At 46.9% G+C, this 22,092-nt stretch overlaps 1 protein-coding gene across 2 annotated transcripts in view; it reads left to right on the forward strand.

Moving 5' to 3' along the window:
* The first annotated feature begins 3,099 nt into the window (after positions 1 to 3,099).
* Positions 3,100 to 22,092, forward strand: part of stau2 (staufen double-stranded RNA binding protein 2) — a 307,502-nt gene continuing 288,509 nt past the window's right edge. Inside the window, exons 1-5 of one of the 2 annotated variants that reach the window (XM_042298686.1) lie at positions 3,100 to 3,246; positions 7,591 to 7,795; positions 8,507 to 8,637; positions 10,428 to 10,598; positions 12,236 to 12,369. In XM_042298686.1, coding sequence (XP_042154620.1) covers positions 7,600 to 7,795; positions 8,507 to 8,637; positions 10,428 to 10,598; positions 12,236 to 12,369 — 632 coding nt within the window. In that variant the 5' untranslated portion in view covers positions 3,100 to 3,246; positions 7,591 to 7,599. Of the gene's footprint in view, positions 3,247 to 7,590; positions 7,796 to 8,506; positions 8,638 to 10,427; positions 10,599 to 12,235; positions 12,370 to 22,092 lie in introns of those variants that run through there. The other variant, XM_042298685.1, reaches the window with a different exon arrangement.

A 22,092-nucleotide genomic window follows, 5' to 3' on the forward strand; every position in this document is an offset into this window, starting at 1 on the left:
CTGTGCTTTGGTCTGATGAGTCCAAACGTGAGATTTTTTTTCCAACCTCCGTGTCTTTGTGAGAGGCATAGTAGGTGAACGGATGATCTCTGCATGTGTGGTTCCCACCGTGAAGCATGGAGGAGGTGGTGTTATGGTGAGGGGGTGCTTTGCTGGTGACACTGATTTACTTAGAATTCAAGGCACACTTAACCAGCATGGCTACCACAGCATTCTGCAGCGATACGCTATCCCATCAGGTTTGAGCTTAGTTACACTATCATTTGCTTTTCAACAGGAAAATTACCAAACAACTCCAGGCTGTGTAAGGGCTATTTGACTAAGAAGGAGAGTGATGGAGTGCTGCATCAGATGACCTGGTCTACACAATCACCTGACCTCAACCCAATTGAGATGGTTTGGGATGAGTTGAATGGCAGAGTGCAGGAAAAGCAGCCAACAAGTGCTCAGCATATGTGGGAACTCCTTCAAGACTGTTGGAAAAGCATTCCAGGTGAAGTTGTTTGTGAAAATGCCAAGAGTATGCAAAGCTGTCATCAAGGAAAAGTGTGGCTATTTTGAAGAATTGCAAATAAACAAATCAAAATATATTTTCTAACGCTTTTTTGGTTACTACATTATTCTATATGTTATTTCATAGTTGTGATGTCTACACTATTATTCTATCATGAGTAAAATCGTAAAAATAAAGAAAAACCCTGAAATGAGTAGGTGTTTCCAAACTTTTGACTGATACTGTATAAAAAACAAGTTTCTTTAAATACGCTACATGACCAAAGTCATGGGCATTAATATGGAGTTGGTCCCCCCTTTGCTGATATTACATCCTCCACTCTTCTGGGAAGGCTTTCCACTAGATGTTGGAACATTGCTGCTATAACAGCCTCCACTCTTCTGGGAAGGCTTTCCACTAGATGTTGGAACATTGCTGCTATAACAGCCTCCACTCTTCTGGGAAGGCTTTCCACTAGATGTTGGAACATTGCTGCTATAACAGCCTCCACTCTTCTGGGAAGGCCTTCCACTAGATGATGGAACATTGCTGCTATAACAGCCTCCACTCTTCTGGGAAGGATTTCCATTAGATGTTGGAACATTGCTGCTATAACAGCCTCCACTCTTCTGGGAAGGCCTTCCACTAGATGATGGAACATTGCTGCTATAACAGCCTCCACTCTTCTGGGAAGGATTTCCATTAGATGTTGGAACATTGCTGCTATAACAGCCTCCACTCTTCTGGGAAGGCCTTCCACTAGATGATGGAACATTGCTGCTATAACAGCCTCCACTCTTCTGGGAAGGATTTCCATTAGATGTTGGAACATTGCTGCTATAACAGCCTCCACTCTTCTGGGAAGGATTTCCATTAGATGTTGGAACATTGCTGCTATAACAGCCTCCACTCTTCTGGGAAGGATTTCCACTAGATGTTGGAACGATGCTGCAGGGATGTGCTTCCATTCAGCCAGAAGAGCATTAGTGAGGTCGGGTACTGATGTTGTGAGATTAGGCCTGGCTCGCAGTAGGCATTCCAATTCATCCCAAAGATGTTCAATGGGGTTGAGGTCAGGGCTCTGTGCAGGCCAGTCAAGTTCTTCCACACCGATCTCGACAAACCATTTCTGTATGAACCTCGCTTTGTGCATGGGGGCATTGTCATGCGGAAACAGGAAAGGGCCTTCCCCAAAATGTTGCCACAAAGATGGAAGCACCGAATTGTCTAGAATGTCATTGTATGCTGTAGCGTTAAGATTTCCCTTCACTGGAACTAAGGGGCCTACCCCGAACCATGAAAAACAGCCCCAAACCATTATTCCTCCTCCACCAAACTTTACAGTTGTCACTATGCATTGTGACAGGTAGAGTTCTCCTGGCATCCGCCAAACCCAGATTCTACACTCTGACTGCCAGATAGTGAAGCGTGATTCATCACTCCAGAGAACACGGTTCCACTGCTCCAGAGTCCAATGGCGGTGAACTTTACCTCACTCCAGCTGACGCTTGGCATTGCACATGGTGATCTTAGGCTTGTGCGAGGCTGCTCGGCCATGGGAAAACCATTTCATGAAGCTCCCGACAAACAGTTCTTGTGCTGACGTTGTTTCCAGAGGCAGTTTGGAACTCGGTAGTGAGTTGCAGTCAAGGACAGATGATTTTTACGCGCTTCAGCGCTTGCCAATCCTTTTCTGGGAGATTGTGTGGCTACCACTTAGTGGCTAAGCCGTTGTTGCTCCAAGGCGTTTCCACTTCAAAATAACATCACTTACAGTTGAGTGGGGCAGCTCAAGCCGGGCAGAAATTTGACGAACTGACTTGTTGAAAAGGTGGGTCTATGGAGATTGCATGGCTGTGTGCTCGTGTCAGCAACGAGTGTTACTGAAATGGCAGAATCCACAAATTTGTGTATATATATATATATATATATATATATATATATATATATATATATATATTTTTTTTAAATGTATATATATACTTTTTTTATATATATATATATATATATATATATATATATATATATATATATATATATAGGCTCCATATAGCCTTTACAAGCACAGGCTCCAATGAAGAGTTTACCTTCTCCTCTAGTCTTCAATTTCCAAGGAGGAAGCTTATCCCATTTCTTAGTAATCATTATGCACAACAACAGACTGCATCAGGTTATTGTGACATATTCCAAATCACCAAATTTGACATTTCCAAGTATGCTTTCTACTGGGTATACGAGTTTCATGAAAACCGAAACATTGCTTTCTTGCTAAATCACTAGTCACTCAAAGTTGAAAATGTCTAACTTTAAAATGAATAACATTTGTCCAATCATTAATAAATCACAACACAATTCAATTCGAATTATTCAGCTGCCATTGCTATAAACATGATAATTCCATAACATTCACGGCTAAATGAACTTGATGACTACATTGATTGTGGTGGTCTCAGCTCGGCAGTGTTCCCCTCTGGAGGAAAGACTGAACCATTCTCACCGGAGAAACGGGTGTCATCAAAATATCACAACACTTGTAGCACTGCCTATGTAGCCCGTACGACCTATTGCAATGGCGACAACTAAACTTGCAATCTGCAGGTGTACTTACTGTGTGCATAAATCACATTTTCGGTGTCGAATATAATCCGTTTTTTTTTTCCTGGAATTGTGATGTGGTCTGTTCCTAAATCCATCAGTTCTCTTTAGTGTTTGCCAATGTTGGAGGTGTAACTGGGGTCTGGCCCTGGACAAAGGTAAAGAATAGTCTATTTATTAGCGACGTATTCGTGTTCAGATAGCCCTTGGGGTTGTTGTTCGACCTGTGTCACCTCTGAATACGTGTGTGTTGTCTTGGTGAATTATACCGGGCTGGTTTCTGCAGCGAAATGCAAACTAAAGGGCTGTTCGGCCATGATGTTCCCGAGCGCACTGGAAGAGTTCACAACCGGTTAGCTAGCTGGCTAATTATCTAACCTAATGCAGAACAAATATGCATTCATTTAACCTAATGCAGAACAAATATGCATTCATTTAACCCATGCACGGTTACATCTGCAACGTGTCTTTTATATATATATATATATATATATATATAGCTAAACGTTTACGGCACATTTTGGTATCCATTTTTCATGGGATGGTTATTGCTGTTAGCACAGCAGGAGCAGCTACAGTTAGTTTAGCTGGTTAGCATGTCATGTCATGCAATAATATCAAGAGTATATTGATAGAATATAATTCCCGATGATTTTAGACAGCGGGCCAGCTGGCTACTGGTTGTGGTTGGCAGCTGGCTCTGTTATTATAGCTCGCTAGTTACTTCAACTGGCTAATAATAACACACATGCTAACTTACTACTTGTATCTTTTCGCCTCTTGTCCGGACAGCTAACTACTAGCCATGCATGGAGAAAAGAAGTTATATTGTAATGTGACATGTTATGCTCAATATAGGTCAGCCAAAATAAACCATTTGTTCTGATAAAACTAATTACTGGATCATGTGGTAGGCCCAACTACTGATGCATTGGTTATTCTGCTTATTACAACTCACTTTGAAAACGTGTTATTCCCATCCAAAGATTATCTGATGGTTTCTACCCAGGGCTCATCTGAAGGTTTATATATAACCAGGTCTCATCTGAAGGTTTATAACCAGGTCTCATCTGAAGGTTTATAACCCGGTCTCATCTGAAGGTTTATAACCAGGTCTCATCTGAAGGTTTATAACCCGGTCTCATCTGAAGGTTTATAACCAGGTCTCATCTGAAGGTTTATATATAACCAGGTCTCATCTGAAGGTTTATAACCAGGTCTCATTTGAAGGTTTATAACCAGGTCTCATTTGAAGGTTTATAACCAGGTCTCATTTGAAGGTTTATAACCAGGTCTCATTTGAAGGTTTATAACCAGGTCTCATCTGAAGGTTTATAACCAGGTCTCATCTGAAGGTTTATAACCAGGTCTCATTTGAAGGTTTATAACCAGGTCTCATCTGAAGGTTTATAACCAGGTCTCATCTGAAGGTTTATAACCAGGTCTCATTGGAAGGTTTATAACCAGGTCTCATTTGAAGGTTTATAACCAGGTCTCATTTGAAGGTTTATAACCAGGTCTCATTTGAAGGTTTATAACCAGGTCTCATTTGAAGGTTTATAACCAGGTCTCATTTGAAGGTTTATAACCAGGTCTCATCTGAAGGTTTATAACCAGGTCTCATCTGAAGGTTTATATATAACCAGGTCTCATCTGAAGGTTTATAACCAGGTCTCATCTGAAGGTTTATAACCAGGTCTCATCTGAAGGTTTATAACCAGGTCTCATCTGAAGGTTTATAACCAGGTCTCATCTGAAGGTTTATAACCAGGTCTCATTTGAAGGTTTATAACCAGGTCTCATCTGAAGGTTTATAACCAGGTCTCATCTGAAGGTTTATAACCAGGTCTCATTTGAAGGTTTATAACCAGGTCTCATTTGAAGGTTTATAACCAGGTCTCATTTGAAGGTTTATATATAACCAGGTCTCATTTGAAGGTTTATAACCCGGTCTCATTTGAAGGTTTATAACCAGGTCTCATTTGAAGGTTTATATATAACCAGGTCTCATTTGAAGGTTTATAACCAGGTCTCAGTTGAAGGTTTATAACCCGGTCTCATCTGAAGGTTTATAACCAGGTCTCATTTGAAGGTTTATAACCAGGTCTCATTTGAAGGTTTATATATAACCAGGTCTCATTTGAAGGTTTATATATAACCAGGTCTCATTTGAAGGTTTATATATAACCAGGTCTCATTTGAAGGTTTCTACCCAGGTCTCATTTGATAAAGGGTTTCATTTACACTTAAGGTCATAGCATCAAACACACATAGAAGTACTGTAATATAGATCCACAAAGCTGATTCTACTGCGAAGACTCTGTGGCCCTCAGGGACCTCCAGGGCCTCATCCTGTAGGCTGCACAAGGATAAGGGCCACTATATTGGGTAATTAAATACATTTTTGTTGTTGTCACATGCGCTGACTATGACAGGTGAAATGCTTACTTTACAAGCCCATAGCCAACAATGTAGTTCAAGAAATAGAGTTTAAGAAAATATTTACTAAATAAAGTAAACAATTTAATAAAAAGTAACAATTCATAAAATAACATTAATGAGGCTAAATATAAGGGGTATCAGTACAGAGTCAGTGTGCGGGGATACAGGTTAGTCGAGATAATTTGTACATGTAGGTAGGGGTGAAGTGATTATGCATAGATGATAAACAGCGAGTAGCAGCATTGTGAAAAGGGGGGGGGGCAATGTAAATAGTCTGGGTAGCCATTTTGATTAATTCTTCAGCAGTCTTATGGCTTGGGGGTAGAAGCAGTTAAGGAGACTTTTGGACCGAGACTTGGCTCTCCGGTTCTGCTTGCCATGCGGTCGCAGAGAGAACAGTCTATGACTCTTCCTGCAGTTACAGGGCCGTCACAGCTAGCACAATACTACCTATTCCATAAATGTTCAAACCTATTGGGAGAGACCCATAAGTACTGTGTTTTGCTAGCTAACATGTCCACCAATGGCCCTGTGTTGAATGTCCCTGTGTTGAATGTCCCTGTGTTGAATGTCCCTGTGTTGAATGTCCCTGTGTTGAATGGCCCTGTGTTGAATGTCCCTGTGTTGAATGTCCCTGTGTTGAATGTCCCTGTGTTGAATGGCCCTGTGTTGAATGGCCCTGTGTTGAATGGCCCTGTGTTGAATGTCCCTGTGTTGAATGGCCCTGTGTTGAATGGCCCTGTGTTGAATGTCCCTGTGTTGAATATCCCTGTGTTGAATGTCCCTGTGTTGAATGTCCCTGTGTTGAATATCCCTGTGTTGAATGTCCCTGTGTTGAATGGCCCTGTGTTGAATGTCCCTGTGTTGAATGTCCCTGTGTTGAATGTCCCTGTGTTGAATGTCCCTGTGTTGAATGGCCCTGTGTTGAATGGCCCTGTGTTGAATGTCCCTGTGTTGAATATCCCTGTGTTGAATGTCCCTGTGTTGAATATCCCTGTGTTGAATGTCCCTGTGTTGAATGTCCCTGTGTTGAATATCCCTGTGTTGAATGTCCCTGTGTTGAATGGCCCTGTGTTGAATGTCCCTGTGTTGAATGGCCCTGTGTTGAATGTCCCTGTGTTGAATGTCCCTGTGTTGAATGGCCCTGTGTTGAATGGCCCTGTGTTGAATGGCCCTGTGTTGAATATCCCTGTGTTGAATGTCCCTGTGTTGAATGTCCCTGTGTTGAATGTCCCTGTGTTGTCTCTCTCTGGCTGCAATGACTCTGTGTTCTTCCAAAATGGCATCCAAAGTAGTGAGATTTATAATATGGAATAGGGTACCACTAATATGGAATAGGGTACCACTAATATGGAATAGGGTACCACTAATATGGAATAGGGTACCACTAATATGGAATAGGGTACCACTAATATGGAATAGGGTACCACTAATATGGAATAGGGTACCACTAATATGGAATAGGGTACCACTAATATGGAATAGGGTACCACTAATATGGAATAGGGTACCACTAATATGGAATAGGGTACCACTAATATGGAATAGGGTACCACTAATATGGAATAGGGTACCACTAATATGGAATAGGGTACCACTAATATGGAATAGGGTACCACTTGCTTCCTCGATGTTGAGCTTAGCAGCAGGGACATGAGCATAAAGGATCATTGTGTGGTCGCATTAACTAACCACCAATGGATCAGAATGTGAGCTAGGCTACTCTGTTTGGGTTCTGGTGATGTCATCTCCTGGCCGACTTACCTCAGTCCAGTGCCGTCATAGGCCGAAAGGACTGCGTCCCAAATGGCTCCTCCCCTATTCCTCGTGTAGTGCACTTCTCTTGAAAAGTAGTGCACTATTATGTGGGGAATAGGGTGTTGTTTGGGATGCGAGGAAGGTCGCTGGACAAACAATGAACAGGGCTTTCATGGGGACTTCTGTACTATACTCTTGTTATATAGCCATACATTATTTGGCTAGAGGATACATGCTACTGTGTCACAGCTCACACACGTCATTCGTTTTGTGTGTTTAATATATATTTGCTCCTCTGCCAGGTATAGAGCATGGCTCAAGTGAAAGTGCAGACCTCAACGCCCCTGGCTGGCCCTGGCTTCTCCCCCCTGTCTCCCCTCGGGGCCATGCCCAGTCCAGGACCCTTGGGTCTACAGCCCTCAGTCAATGGCCCTGGGCCCACCCCCGGCTGCCCCGCTCCCTCAGCCGGGTATGGGCCCGACACCCCTGTGTCTGCCAACTCACCAGGTAGGTCAAATTCTAATTCTGATTTAGACCTGGGACACCAGGTGGGGGATTCCCCTCTAATCAGGGACTGGTTTAGACCTGGGACACCAGGTGGGTGATTCCCCTCTAATCAGGGACTGGTTTATACCTGGGTGCAGTTAAAGATCAGGTAGAACAAAACCAGCAGCACTCGTGACCTCGTAGGGTCAGATTTGAATAACCCTTGTCTATAGGCTAGTACTAGTTACTGCCCCTGTGTCTGCCTATATAGACCTATACAATACGTGTTTTATTGGTCCAGTAATCCTTCTGTTGTTGTTGTTGCTGTCACAACCTAACCTGACACGCAACACGGTACGGCATTTATATTTTTGTTCTTGTCCATAGCGACTTACAATTCATCCGAAGATAGCTAGAGGAGACGACAACACGTCACAGTCGTATTGAGTAAATCTTCTCTCAGCTAAAGTAGCTATCAAGGAAAGTGTCAGTGGGAAAAGAGAAGTGACCTGTACCTCTTCTATGGTATAGTTTAGTACTAGTTATTAGCGTCGTGGTACGGTTCTAACACACAGACCAGGAGTTGAAATAAACAGACATCTCATCTCAGCCCAAAATCAGTTTTCGTATCGTCAATGACAATAATGACTATTATTGATGATTGTTGGTGATTAACATGTTATTGTTTTTCTTTTGTCTTCTCATAACGATGTAATAACGCCTCTGGTCCAGGCCCACCCCAGGAGAACATGGCAAACCCTAAAGAGAAAACTCCCATGTGTCTGGTGAATGAGTTAGCCCGTTTCAACAGGATCCAACCGCAGTACAAGCTGCTCAACGAGAGAGGCCCTGCACACGCTAAGGTACACAGCCTCACGGAGCACGACTTCCCTGCTCAAAGTGACACGACTACTGGGTTTACACCGTCACCGATTTACACCATCACTGATTTACACCATCACTGATTTACACCATCACTGATTTACACCATCACTGATTTACACCATCACTGATTTACACCATCACTGATTTACACCATCACTGATTTACACATCACTGATTTACACATCACTGATTTACACCATCACTGATTTACACCATCACTGATTTACACATCACTGATTTACACCATCACTGATTTACACCATCACTGATTTACACATCACTGATTTTCACCATCACTGATTTACACCATCACTGATTTACACCATCACTGATTTACACATCACTGATTTACACCATCACTGATTTACACCATCACTGATTTACACCATCACTGATTTACACATCACAGATTTACACTGACACTGATTTACACCATCACTGATTTACACCATCACTGATTTACACATCACTGATTTACACTGACACTGATTTACACCATCACTGATTTACACATCACAGATTTACACTGACACTGATTTACACCATCACTGATTTACACCATCACTGATTTACACCATCACTGATTTACACTGACACTGATTTACACCATCACTGATTTACCACCATCACTGATTTACACCATCACTGATTTACACCATCACTGATTTACACTGACACTGATTTACACCATCACTGATTTACACCATCACTGATTTACACATCACTGATTTACACCATCACTGATTTACATCAACTACGCACAGCTGTGTTGGACTGTCTTCTCCTAACGACACAGCCGACCCTGTGTTGGTCTGTCTTCTCCTAAAGACACAGCCAACTCTGTGTTGGTCTGTCTTCTCCTAAAGACACAGCCAACTCTGTGTTGGACTGTCTTCTCCTAAAGACACAGCCAACTCTGTGTTGGACTGTCTTCTCCTAAAGACACAGCCAACTCTGTGTTGGACTGTCTTCTCCTAAAGACACAGCCAACTCTGTGTTGGACTGTCTTCTCCTAAAGACACAGCCGACCCTGTGTTGGTCTGTCTTCTCCTAAAGACACAGCCGACCCTGTGTTGGTCTGTCTTCTCCTAAAGACACAGCCGACCCTGTGTTGGTCTGTCTTCTCCTAAAGACACAGCCAACTCTGTGTTGGTCTGTCTTCTCCTAAAGACACAGCCAACTCTGTGTTGGTCTGTCTTCTCCTAAAGACACAGCCAACTCTGTGTTGGACTGTCTTCTCCTAAAGACACAGCCAACTCTGTGTTGGACTGTCTTCTCCTAAAGACACAGCCAACTCTGTGTTGGACTGTCTTCTCCTAAAGACACAGCCAACTCTGTGTTGGTCTGTCTTCTCCTAAAGACACAGCCAACTCTGTGTTGGACTGTCTTCTCCTAAAGACACAGCCAACTCTGTGTTGGTCTGTCTTCTCCTAAAGACACAGCCAACTCTGTGTTGGTCTGTCTTCTCCTAAAGACACAGCCGACCCTGTGTTGGTCTGTCTTCTCCTAAAGACACAGCCAACTCTGTGTTGGTCTGTCTTCTCCTAAAGACACAGCCGACCCTGTGTTGGTCTGTCTTCTCCTAAAGACACAGCCGACCCAATGTCTTTCGTTGACGTAAGACACGTGTGATTGCAAAATCAGATTTGTATGCCATGGATCCCTGTCACAGTTAATTGTCTGGCTTCGTGTCTGCTCAGCTAAATGACTTGATGTAATGTTAAATGTGGTGTTTTCCCTCCTGTCCACTGGGTGGCGCTGTGGACAGATCTTTACAGTGCAGCTGTGTCTGGAGGAGCAGGTGTGGGAGGCGGAGGGCACCAGCATCAAGAAGGCTCAGCACTCCACCGCCTGCCTTGCCCTCACTGAGAGCCTTCTGCCCAGGCCCGCTCCTCGCTCTCCTACAATGGACGTCAACAGCAACCCAGGTCATTTAGATGTCTTATTTGTGATGGTTTTTTTGTATTTTTATAGGGATGTTGTACTGAGAAATTCTGCGTTGCAACAGATTTAACCTCCAGTTGATCTGCAGATGGAAGGCTCTCAACACCAGGGTCCTGGTCAATGGCAACACATGAGAGAAAACATTTTGAGAGAGAAAACTAAAACGAAAGTTCAATAACTGTGTTCCAAAACATTTGACAGTACAATCACTCTCTATATTTTACACTCTATATTTTACAGTACAATCACTCTCTATATTTTACAGTACAATCACTCTGGTCTCTCTCTACCTCTCTACCCCTCTCTCTACCTCTCTCTACCTCTCTCTCTCTCTCTCTCTACCTCTCTCTCTCTCTCTACCTCTCTCTACCTCTCTCTCTCTCTCTACCTCTCTCTACCTCTCTCGCTCTCTCTCTACCTCTCTCTATCTCTCTCGCTCTCTCTCTCGCTCTCTCTCTCTCTCCCTCTCTCTCTCTACCTCTCTCTCTCTCTCTCTCTCTACCTCTCTCTCTCTCTCTCTCTCTCTACCTCTCTCTACCTCTCTCTCTCTCTCTCTCTCTCTCTACCTCTCTCTCTACCTCTCTCTCTCTACCTCTCTCTCTACCTCTCTCTCTCTACCTCTCTACCCCTCTCTCTTCCTCTCTCTCTCTCTACCTCTCTCTCTCTACCTCTCTACCTCTCTCTCTCTCTACCTCTCTTCCTCTCTCTCTCTCTACCTCTCTCTCTCTCTCTCTCTACCCCTCTCTCTTCCTCTCTCTCTCTCTACCTCTCTCTACCTCTCTCTCTACCTCTCTCTCTCCCTCTACCTCTCTCTACCTCTCTCTCTACCTCTCTCTACCCCTCTCTCTCTACCCCTCTCTCTCTACCTCTCTCTACCCCTCTCCCTCTACCTCTCTCTCTCTACCTCTCTCTACCCCTCTCTCTACCTCTCTCTACCCCTCTCTCTCTACCTCTCTCTCTCTCCCCTCTCTACCCCTCTCCCTCTACCTCTCTCTACCCCTCTCCCTCTACCTCTCTCTCTCTACCTCTCTCTACCCCCTCTCTCTCTCTACCTCTCTCTACCCCTCTCTCTCTACCTCTCTCTACCCCTCTCTCTCTACCCCTCTCTCTCTACTTCTCTGTACCCCTCTCCCTCTACCTCTCTCTACCCCTCTACCTCTCTCTCTACCCCCTCTCTCTCTACCTCTCTCTCTCTACCTACCTCTCTCTCTCTACCTCTCTCTACCCCTCTCTCTACCTCTCTCTACCCCTCTCTCTCTACCCCTCTCTCTCTACCTCTCTCTACCCCTCTCCCTCTACCTCTCTCTCTACCCCTCTCTCTCTACCTCTCTCTCTCTACCTCTCTCTCTCTCTCTACCTCTCTCTACACCTCTCTCTACCCCTCTCCCTCTACCTCTCTCTCTCTACCTCTCTCTCTCTACCCCTCTCTCTCTCCCTCTCTCTACCTCTCTCTACCCCTCTCTCTCTACCCCCTCTCTCTCTACCTCTCTCTACCCCTCTCTCTCTCTACCTCTCTCTCTCTCTCCCTCTCTCTACCTCTCTCTACCCCCTCTCTCTACCTCTCTCTCTCTCCCTCTCTCTCTAACTCTCTGTCTACCCCCCCCCACTCTGCCTCCCTCTCTCCTCCTGTAGGTAGTATCACCTACGGTGGAGCTGAATGGTCTGGCTATGAAGAGAGGTGAGCCAGCCATCTACCGTCCCCTGGACCCCAAGCCCATGCCCAACTACAGAGCCAACTATAACTTCAGAGGCATGTTCAACCAAAGGTGAGTCCGACCACCTCGCACAACCAAACCATTTGTTTGTTTCTACAAATCAAATCAAATCAAATCAAATTTTATTTGTCACATACACATGGTTAGCAGATGTTAATGCGAGTGTAGCAAAATGCTTGTGCTTCTAGTTCCGACAATGCAGTAATAACCAACAAGTAATCTAGCTAACAATTCCAAAACTACTGTCTTATACACAGTGTAAGGGGATAAAGAATATGTACATAAGGATATATGAATGAGTGATGGTACAGAGCAGCATAGGCAAGATACAGTAGATGGTATCGAGTACAGTATATACATATGAGATGAGTATGTAAACCAAGTGGCATAGTTAAAGTGGCTAGTGATACATGTATTACATAAGGATGCAGTCGATGATATAGAGTACAGTATCTACGTATGCATATGAGATGAATAATGTAGGGTAAGTAACATTATATAAGGTAGCATTGTTTAAAGTGGCTAGTGATATATTTACATCATTTCCCATCAATTCCCATTATTAAAGTGGCTGGAGTTGAGTCAGTGTCAGTGTCAGTGTGTTGGCAGTAGCCACTCAATGTTAGTGGTGGCTGTTTAACAGTCTGATGGCCTTGAGATAGAAGCTGTTTTCAGTCTCTCGGTCCCAGCTTTGATGCACCTGCACTGACCTCGCCTTCTGGATGATAGCGGGGTGAACAGGCAGTGGCTCGGGTGGTTGATGTCCTTGATGATCTTTATGGCCTTCCTGTAACATCGGGTGGTGTAGGTGTCCTGGAGGGCAGGTAGTTTGCCCCCGGTGATGCGTTGTCTAGACCTCACTACCCTCTGGAGAGCCTTACGGTTGAGGGCGGAGCAGTTGCCGTACCAGGCGGTGATACAGTCCGCCAGGATGCTCTCGATTGTGCATCTGTAGAAGTTTGTGAGTGCTTTTGGTGACAAGCCGAATTTCTTCAGCCTCCTGAGGTTGAAGAGGCGCTGCTGCGCCTTCCTCACGATGCTGTCTGTGTGAGTGGACCAATTCAGTTTGTCTGTGATGTGTATGCCGAGGAACTTAAAACTTGCTACCCTCTCCACTACTGTTCCATCGATGTGGATGGGGGTGTTCTGCTGTTTCCTGAAGTCCACAATCATCTCCTTAGTTTTGTTGACGTTGAGTGTGAGGTTATTTTCCTGACACCACACTCCGAGGGCCCTCACCTCCTCCCTGTAGGCCGTCTCGTCGTTGTTGGTAATCAAGCCTACCACTGTTGTGTCGTCCGCAAACTTGATGATTGAGTTGGAGGCGTGCGTGGCCACGCAGTCGTGGGTGAACAGGGAGTACAGGAGAGGGCTCAGAACGCACCCTTGTGGGGCCCCAGTGTTGAGGATCAGCGGGGAGGAGATGTTGTTGCCTACCCTCACCACCTGGGGCGGCCCGTCAGGAAGTCCAGTACCCAGTTGCACAGGGCGGGGTCGAGACCCAGGGTCTCGAGCTTGATGACGAGCTTGGAGGGTACTATGGTGTTGAATGCCGAGCTGTAGTCGATGAACAGCATTCTCACATAGGTATTCCTCTTGTCCAGATGGGTTAGGGCAGTGTGCAGTGTGGTTGAGATTGCATCGTCTGTGGACCTATTTGGGCGGTAAGCAAATTGGAGTGGGTCAAGGGTGTCAGGTAGGGTGGAGGTGATATGGTCCTTGACTAGTCTCTCAAAGCACTTCATGATGACGGATGTCAGTGCTACGGGGCGGTAGTCGTTTAGCTCAGTTACCTTAGCTTTCTTGGGAACAGGAACAATGGTGGCCCTCTTGAAGCAGGTGGGAACAGCAGACTGGTATAGGGATTGATTGAATATGTCCGTAAACACACCGGCCAGCTGGTCTGCGCATGCTCTGAGGGCGCGGCTGGGGATGCATTCATTAATTATATTTGAGTCATTTAGCAGATGCCAGAGCGACTTAATAGTTAGTGTCTTTAGATGACTAGATGAGGCGACCACAGCAGTACATTTGACCTCAAACCAGCAAAGAGAAGAGTAAGTAGGAAAAGACAAGTGCCATTTTTATTACATTTATTGTTCTTCGTCAAAGCATACTGCCTCGGCAGGTCATTTCAAGTTTATTATTAGGATTATATTTTACCTTTATTTAACCAGGCAAGTCAGTTAAGAACAAATTCTTATTTACAATGACGGCCTGGGAACAGTGGGTTAACTGCCTGTTCAGGGGCAGAACGTTACTAGTCCTTCCGGTTACTAGTCCAACGCTCTAACCACTAGGCTACTCTGCCGCCCCGATTACTGTGTACTGTTACCTAGCTAGCTAATGTTAGCTAGCTGGCAGGTCATTTCAAGTTAAAGCGTGCTGTTTCCTAGCTAGCTAATGTTAGCTAGCTGGCAGGTCATTTCAAGTTAAAGTGTGCTGTTTCCTAGCTAGCTAATGTTAGCTAGCTGGCAGGTCATTTCAAGTTAAAGCGTGCTGTTTCCTAGCTAGCTAATGTTAGCTAGCTGGCAGGTCATTTCAAGTTAAAGTGTGCTGTTTCCTAGCTGATGTTAAAGTGTTACGTGTATGATCTGTGTAGTAATATTATTCACATCTCATTTGCATTGCTAGTTATAGCCTAATGTTAGCTAGCTATAGCCTAATGTTAGCTAGCTATAGCCTAATGTTAGCTAGCTATAGCCTAATGTTAGCTAGCTATAGCCTAATGTTAGCTAGCTATAGCCTAATGTTAGCTAGCTATAGCCTAATGTTAGCTATATAACATTGGTTGGTTAGCTACCTGCAGGTTCATTCAAACCCACCTGTGGGTTTGACCTTCGAAGGAACAATCCTCATCCTTTTTATTTTACTAGGCAAGTCAGTTAAGAACAAATTATTATTTTCAATGACGGCCTGGGAACAGTGGCTTGTTCAGAGGCAGAACAACAGATTTTGTACCATGTCAGCTCAGGGGTTTGAACTTGCAACCTTCCGGTTACTAGTACCAATGCTCTAACCACTAGACTACCTGCCACCTCTACACTCTAACCACTAGGCTACCTGCCACCTCTACACTCTAACCACTAGGCTACCTACCACCTCTACACTCTAACCACTAGGCTACCTACCACCTCTACACTCTAACCACTAGGCTACCTGCCTCCTCTACACTCTAACCACTAGGCTACCTACCTCCTCTACACTCTAACCACTAGGCTACCTGCCACCTCTACACTCTAACCACTAGGCTACCTACCACCTCTACACTCTAACCACTAGGCTACCTACCACCTCTACACTCTAACCACTAGGCTACCTGCCACCTCTACACTCTAACCACTAGTGTACCTACCACCTCTACACTCTAACCACTAGGCTACCTACCACCTCTACACTCTAACCACTAGGCTACCTGCCTCCTCTACACTCTAACCACTAGTGTACCTACCTCCTCTACACTCTAACCACTAGGCTACCCTACCTCCTCTACACTCTAACCACTAGGATACCCTACCTCCTCTACACTCTAACCACTAGGCTACCCTCCTTACTGTCCAACATGGTGCTGAATCTTTTATGTTGTTATTACTTTCTTCCACTTCCAACAAGCGTGTAACTATAGTGTCCCTGTTCAGGCCCATGTTGCTGTGTGTCTGATGGGTAGTAAACCAGGATTCTCCTTTTCATCCTTGTGACCCAGATGTGTTTAGGTCCGGGGTATTCTTATCTTCAGGACGTTAGCTGTTGTTCTTCTAAACAGATTAAAGCCTTGCTCTCTGTCTCTGTCAACTCCCCTTCTCCTTCAGCAGAGTTCTTCTCCAGTATTTCCAAACCACCATAAAAGCGTCAGAGGTTGTGGATTAATGGTCCCCCTCCCCGTGCTGGAATGCAGAGAGGGTAGAGAGTCCGTCTTACCTTATTTAGTTCAGACACAGATGATATGTTTCTGCTCCTCTGCCCTGGTCACTTCCAGGTAGATAGTCTGTCTCTCTGTCCTGTCTCTGTCTCTCTGGAGGTCTTTCTGTTTTTATCGTTCCTCTTATATTTTCTCGTCTTTTATCTGAGTGGATGAAGTGTGGGAGGAGTGGAGGAAGTGTGGGAGGAGTGGGAGGAAGTGTGGGAGGAGTGGATGAAGTGTGGGAGGAGTGGAGGAAGTGTGGGAGGAGTGGGAGGAAGTGTGGGAGGAGTGGATGAAGTGTGGGAGGAGTGGGAGGAGTGGAGGAAGTGTGGGAGGAGTGGGAGGAGTGGAGGAAGTGTGGGAGGAGTGGAGGAAGTGTGGGAGGAGTGGGAGGAGTGGAGGAAGTGTGGGAGGAGTGGAGGAAGTGTGGGAGGAGTGGAGGAAGTGTGGGAGGAGTGGAGGAGGAGTGGAGGAAGTGTGGGAGGAATGGGAGGAGTGGAGGAAGTGTGGGAGGAGTGGAGGAAGTGTGGGAGGAGTGGAGGAAGAGTGGGAGGAGTGGAGGAAGTGTGGGAGGAGTGGAGGAAGTGTGGGAGGAGTGGAGGAAGAGTGGGAGGAGTGGGAGGAATGTAGGAAGTGTGGGAGGACTGGAGGAAGTGTGGGAGGAATGTGATACGAGGATGAAATTCTCTTTTGACATGTTGAAGCGATCATCTTAATGAGAATCAACAGGAAGTTGAAGTCCTTTTTCAGTATTTCTGGGTCATATTTGTTCATTGTTTTAAAAGTAACGTATCTAACAATCATTGTTGTTGAGACGTTCTCATCACCCCTTGTGTGGTAACAATTGTTCCCCAGAAACAATAATGTTAACACTAGATGGCACTGCTGCCTAATGTGAAACCATTCAAGGTGCTTGTGTAAGGAAGGGGATTGGGCGGCCATTTTGTAATGAATAGTGATACAGGTGGTCGGCTACAGATTGTCTTCTGTCTGACTGCGTGTAAAGTATTGGTCCCTACAGTTGTGAGTAACTAACGCGCAACACGAACAACCACTGAAAGTAACTAACTCGCAACACGAACAACCACTGACACTGGATACTGCTTATCCTGGTTATACTGCTGATACTGCTTATCCTGGTTGTCATGGTTATACTGCTTATCCTGCTGATACTGCTTATCCTGGTTGTCATTGTTATACTGCTTATCCTGGTTGTCATGGTTATACTGCTTATCCTGCTGATACTGGTTATCCTGGTTGTCATTGTTATACTGCTTATCCTGCTGATACTGCTTATCCTGGTTGTCATTGTTATACTGCTTATCCTGCTTATCCTGCTTATCCTGGTTATCCTGGTTATCCTGGTTGTCATTGTTATACTGCTTATCCTGCTTATCCTGGTTATCCTGGTTGTCATTGTTATACTGCTTATCCTGGTTATACTGCTGATACTGCTTATCCTGGTTATACTGCTGATACTGCTTATCCTGGTTATACTGCTTTAGAGAGAGAGAGAGAGAGAGAGAGAGAGAGAGAGAGAGAGAGAGAGAGGAGGAGAGGGGGAGAGAAGGAGAGGGGATACAGGGAGAGGGGGAGAGAAGGAGAGAGGAGGAGAGGGAGAGGGGGAGAGAAGGAGAGGGGATACAGGGAGAGGGGGGAGAGGAGGAGAGAGGAGGAGAGGGAGAGGGGGAGAGAAGGAGAGGGGATACAGGGAGAGGGGGGAGAGGAGGAGAGGGAGAGGGGGAGAGAAGGAGGGGATACAGGGAGAGGGGGGAGAGGAGGAGAGAGGAGGAGAGGAGAGGGGGAGAGAAGGAGAGGAGATACAGGGAGAGGAGGAGAGAGGATACAGGGAGAGGAGGAGAGGGGATACAGGGAGAGGAGGAGAGGGGATACAGGGAGAGGAGGAGAGGGATACAGGGAGAGGAGGAGAGGGGATACAGGGAGAGGGGATACAGGGAGAGGAGGAGGAGAGGGATACAGGGAGAGGAGGAGAGGGGATACAGGGAGAGGAGGAGAGGGGATACAGGGAGAGGGGATACAGGGAGAGGAGGAGAGGGGATACAGGGAGAGGAGGAGAGGGGATACAGGGAGAGGGGGAGAGGGGATACAGGGAGAGGAGGAGAGGGGATACAGGGAGAGGAGGAGAGGGGATACAGGGAGAGTGGGATAGGGGATACAGTGAGGAGGGAGAGGGGATACAGGGAGAGGAGGAGAGGGGATACAAGGAGGGGGAGAGGGGATACAGGGAGAGGAGGAGAGGGGATACAGGGAGAGGAGGAGAGGGGATACAGGGAGAGGAGGAGAGGGGATACACGGAGAGGAGGAGAGGGGATACAGGGAGAGGGGGAGAGGGGATACAGGGAGAGGAGGAGAGGGGATACAGGGAGAGGAGGAGAGGGGATACAGGGAGAGGAGGAGAGAGGATACAGGGAGAGGAGGAGAGGGGATACAGGGAGAGGAGGAGAGGGGATACAGGGAGAGGGGATACAGGGAGAGGAGGAGAGGGGATACAGGGAGAGGAGGAGAGGGGATACAGGGAGAGGAGGAGAGGGGATACAGGGAGAGGAGGAGAGGGGATACAGGGAGAGGAGGAGAGAGGATACAGGGAGAGGAGGAGAGGGGATACAGGGAGAGGAGGAGAGGGGATACAGGGAGAGGAGGAGAGGGGATACAGGGAGAGGGGATACAGGGAGAGGAGGAGGAGAGGGGATACAGGGAGAGGAGGAGAGGGGATACAGGGAGAGGAGGAGAGGGGATACAGGGAGAGGGGATACAGGGAGAGGAGGAGAGGGGATACAGGGAGAGGAGGAGAGGGGATACAGGGAGAGGGGGAGAGGGGATACAGGGAGAGGAGGAGAGGGGATACAGGGAGAGGAGGAGAGGGGATACAGGGAGAGTGGGATAGGGGATACAGTGAGAGGAGGAGAGGGGATACAGGGAGAGGAGGAGAGGGGATACAAGGAGAGGGGGAGAGGGGATACAGGGAGAGGAGGAGAGGGGATACAGGGAGAGGAGGAGAGGGGATACAGGGAGAGGAGGAGAGGGGATACACGGAGAGGAGGAGAGGGGATACAGGGAGAGGGGGAGAGGGGATACAGGGAGAGGAGGAGAGGGGATACAGGGAGAGGAGGAGAGGGGATACAGGGAGAGGAGGAGAGAGGATACAGGGAGAGGAGGAGAGGGGATACAGGGAGAGGAGGAGAGGGGATACAGGGAGAGGGGATACAGGGAGAGGAGGAGAGGGGATACAGGGAGAGGAGGAGAGGGGATACAGGGAGAGGAGGAGAGGGGATACAGGGAGAGGAGGAGAGGGGATACAGGGAGAGGAGGAGAGAGGATACAGGGAGAGGAGGGAGAGGGGATACAGGGAGAGGAGGAGAGGGGATACAGGGAGAGGAGGAGAGGGGATACAGGGAGAGGAGGAGAGGGGATACAGGGAGAGGAGGAGAGGGGATACAGGGAGAGGAGACAAACCCAATTTTGATAAACTCCCATATCTATTGGGTGAAATACCACAGTGTTCCATCACAGCAGCAAGATGTGTGACCTGTTGCCACGAGAAAAGGGCAACCAGTGAAGAACAAACACCATTGTAAATACAACCCATATTTATGTTTATTAATCTTCCCTTTTGTACTTTAACTATTTGCACATTTTTATAGTATTTTTTTAACCTTTGTTATTTGACCTTTAACCTTTAATATGACGTTTGACATTTAAAATGTCTTTATTATTTTGGAGTTGTTTACTGTTAATTTGTATTATTTATTTCACTTTTGTATATTATCTACTTCACTTGCTTTGGCAATGTTAACACGTGTTTCCCATGCCAATAAATTGGATTGAATGGAGAAGGAGAAGGAGAAGGAGAGGGGGACGGTTAGAGAAACAGAGAGCGAGAGTGACCCCCACTGAATCACTTAGTTCCCTTTAATGGACGACACACTAACGTGACGGTCAGATGCATCACAGGTCACTGATGCAGACAGGGGGAGGTGGGGGGGGGGTGATGTCAGACAGGGGAGAGGGGGGTGATGTCAGACAGGGAGGGGGTGATGTCAGACAGGGGGTGATGTTCTGTAAATCCTACAGTCATATTCTAACGTGATGGGTAAGAGCCGTGTCGACGGAGGGCGGGGGGGTAAGAGCCGTGTCGACGGAGGGCGGGGGGTAAGAGCCGTGTCGACGGAGGGCGGAGGAGGGTAAGAGCCGTGTCGTCGGAGGGTGGAGGGTAAGAGCCGCGTCGGCGGAGGGTGGAGGGTAAGAGCCGTGTTGACGGAGGGTGGAGGGTAAGAGCCGCGTCGGTGGAGGGTGGAGGGTAAGAGCCGTGTCGACGGAGGGTGGAGGGTAAGAGCCGTGTCGACGGAGGGTGGAGGGTAAGAGCCGTGTCGACGGAGGGCGGAGGAGGGTAAGAGCCGTGTCGTCGGAGGGTGGAGGGTAAGAGCCGTGTCGACGGAGGGTGGAGGGTAAGAGCCGCGTCGGCGGAGGGTGGAGGGTAAGGTCGGCAGAGGGTAAGAGCTTGTTGATGGAACACGGTATCATTGAGAGACCAGTCATACCCTGATCCATCATGTTCATCAACACCATAGAGAACAGTATTGATTAATACAGAAAGGACCCTGGTGGGGGGTTGGGGGGGGTACTAATTAAGTGAAGCTGGTAATTCACAGTGGTCGTAATGAATCTTCTATATGCTTAATGTAGCTGCGAATGGGCATCATTTCTCATCTGCTATTTTCACCCTCTTAATCAACGGGTCAAGTCCTAACACTCAGAGAGAGTATTCATGGTTCCCAAGCGTATCGAGACCAGATGCAGAAACATGATTTATTGATCAAATATAATAGGACTTTGTTGGATAAAGAAAAATGTTGTGATCCACGTGGGAAATGATCATGTTAATTCAGAAGGTTTTCCCTCTTCAGCTGTCAGTAGTAGCAGGCTGGGTATTTAATATCTCTATTACAGCCGCCTGCGATGACATCATAAAGAAACATTGTTTTATTGTTGTACTGTCGTGTCATCCTATCCCGGTGTCTCCTCTGTCAACTGATTCTGATGAGTTATTCCGGAACTTCCACAGCACCCCCCGCCCCCGCCCCCAACCCCCACCCACCAGCGTTCCCTCTGGTGTTTCCAGCGTTCCTCTCCCCCTCTGGGAGCCACCACACCTGCTTCCTGCATTCCATCTGGGTCAGAATTTGTATGTCTTTTCCCTGGTGGAACGCAGTAGAGTGGAGCAAATCCATCTCTCTATCCCTCTACCCCTCTATCTCTCCATCCCTCTATCACTCTATCTCTCTACCCCTCTATCTCTCCATCCCTCTACCTCTCTATCTCTCCATCCCTCCATCCTTCCTTCCACCCCTTCATCCCTCCACCCCTCAATCCCTCCACCCCTCCTTCCATCTCTCTACCCCTCTATCTCTCCATCCCTCCACCCCTCAATCCCTCCACCCCTCTACCCCTCCTTCCATCCCTCCATCCTTCCATCCCTCTACCCCTCTATCTCTCCATCCCTCCACCCCTCAATCCCTCCACCCCTCTACCCCTCCTTCCATCCCTCCATCCTTCCATCGCTCTACCCCTCTATCTCTCCATCCCTCCACCCCTCAATCTCTCCACCCCTCTACCCCTCCTTCCATCCCTCCATCCTTCCATCCCTCTACCCCTCTATCTCTCCACCCCTCCATCCCTCCACCCCTCCGTGATTTGGTTATGACCGTAACATTATGTCAGCTGGAATAACATCCTGTGTAATGGTCCTACAGGTGCTCTCTCCAGTCCCATGACATTTCCTGCTCATATCTGATCCTTCTGATACAAACTGAGGCTGATCCTTCTGATACAAACTGAGGCTGATCCTTCTGATA

This window comes from Oncorhynchus tshawytscha, linkage group LG16 (genome assembly GCF_018296145.1).
Source record: "Oncorhynchus tshawytscha isolate Ot180627B linkage group LG16, Otsh_v2.0, whole genome shotgun sequence".
NCBI classification, from domain to species: Eukaryota; Metazoa; Chordata; class Actinopteri; order Salmoniformes; family Salmonidae; genus Oncorhynchus; species Oncorhynchus tshawytscha.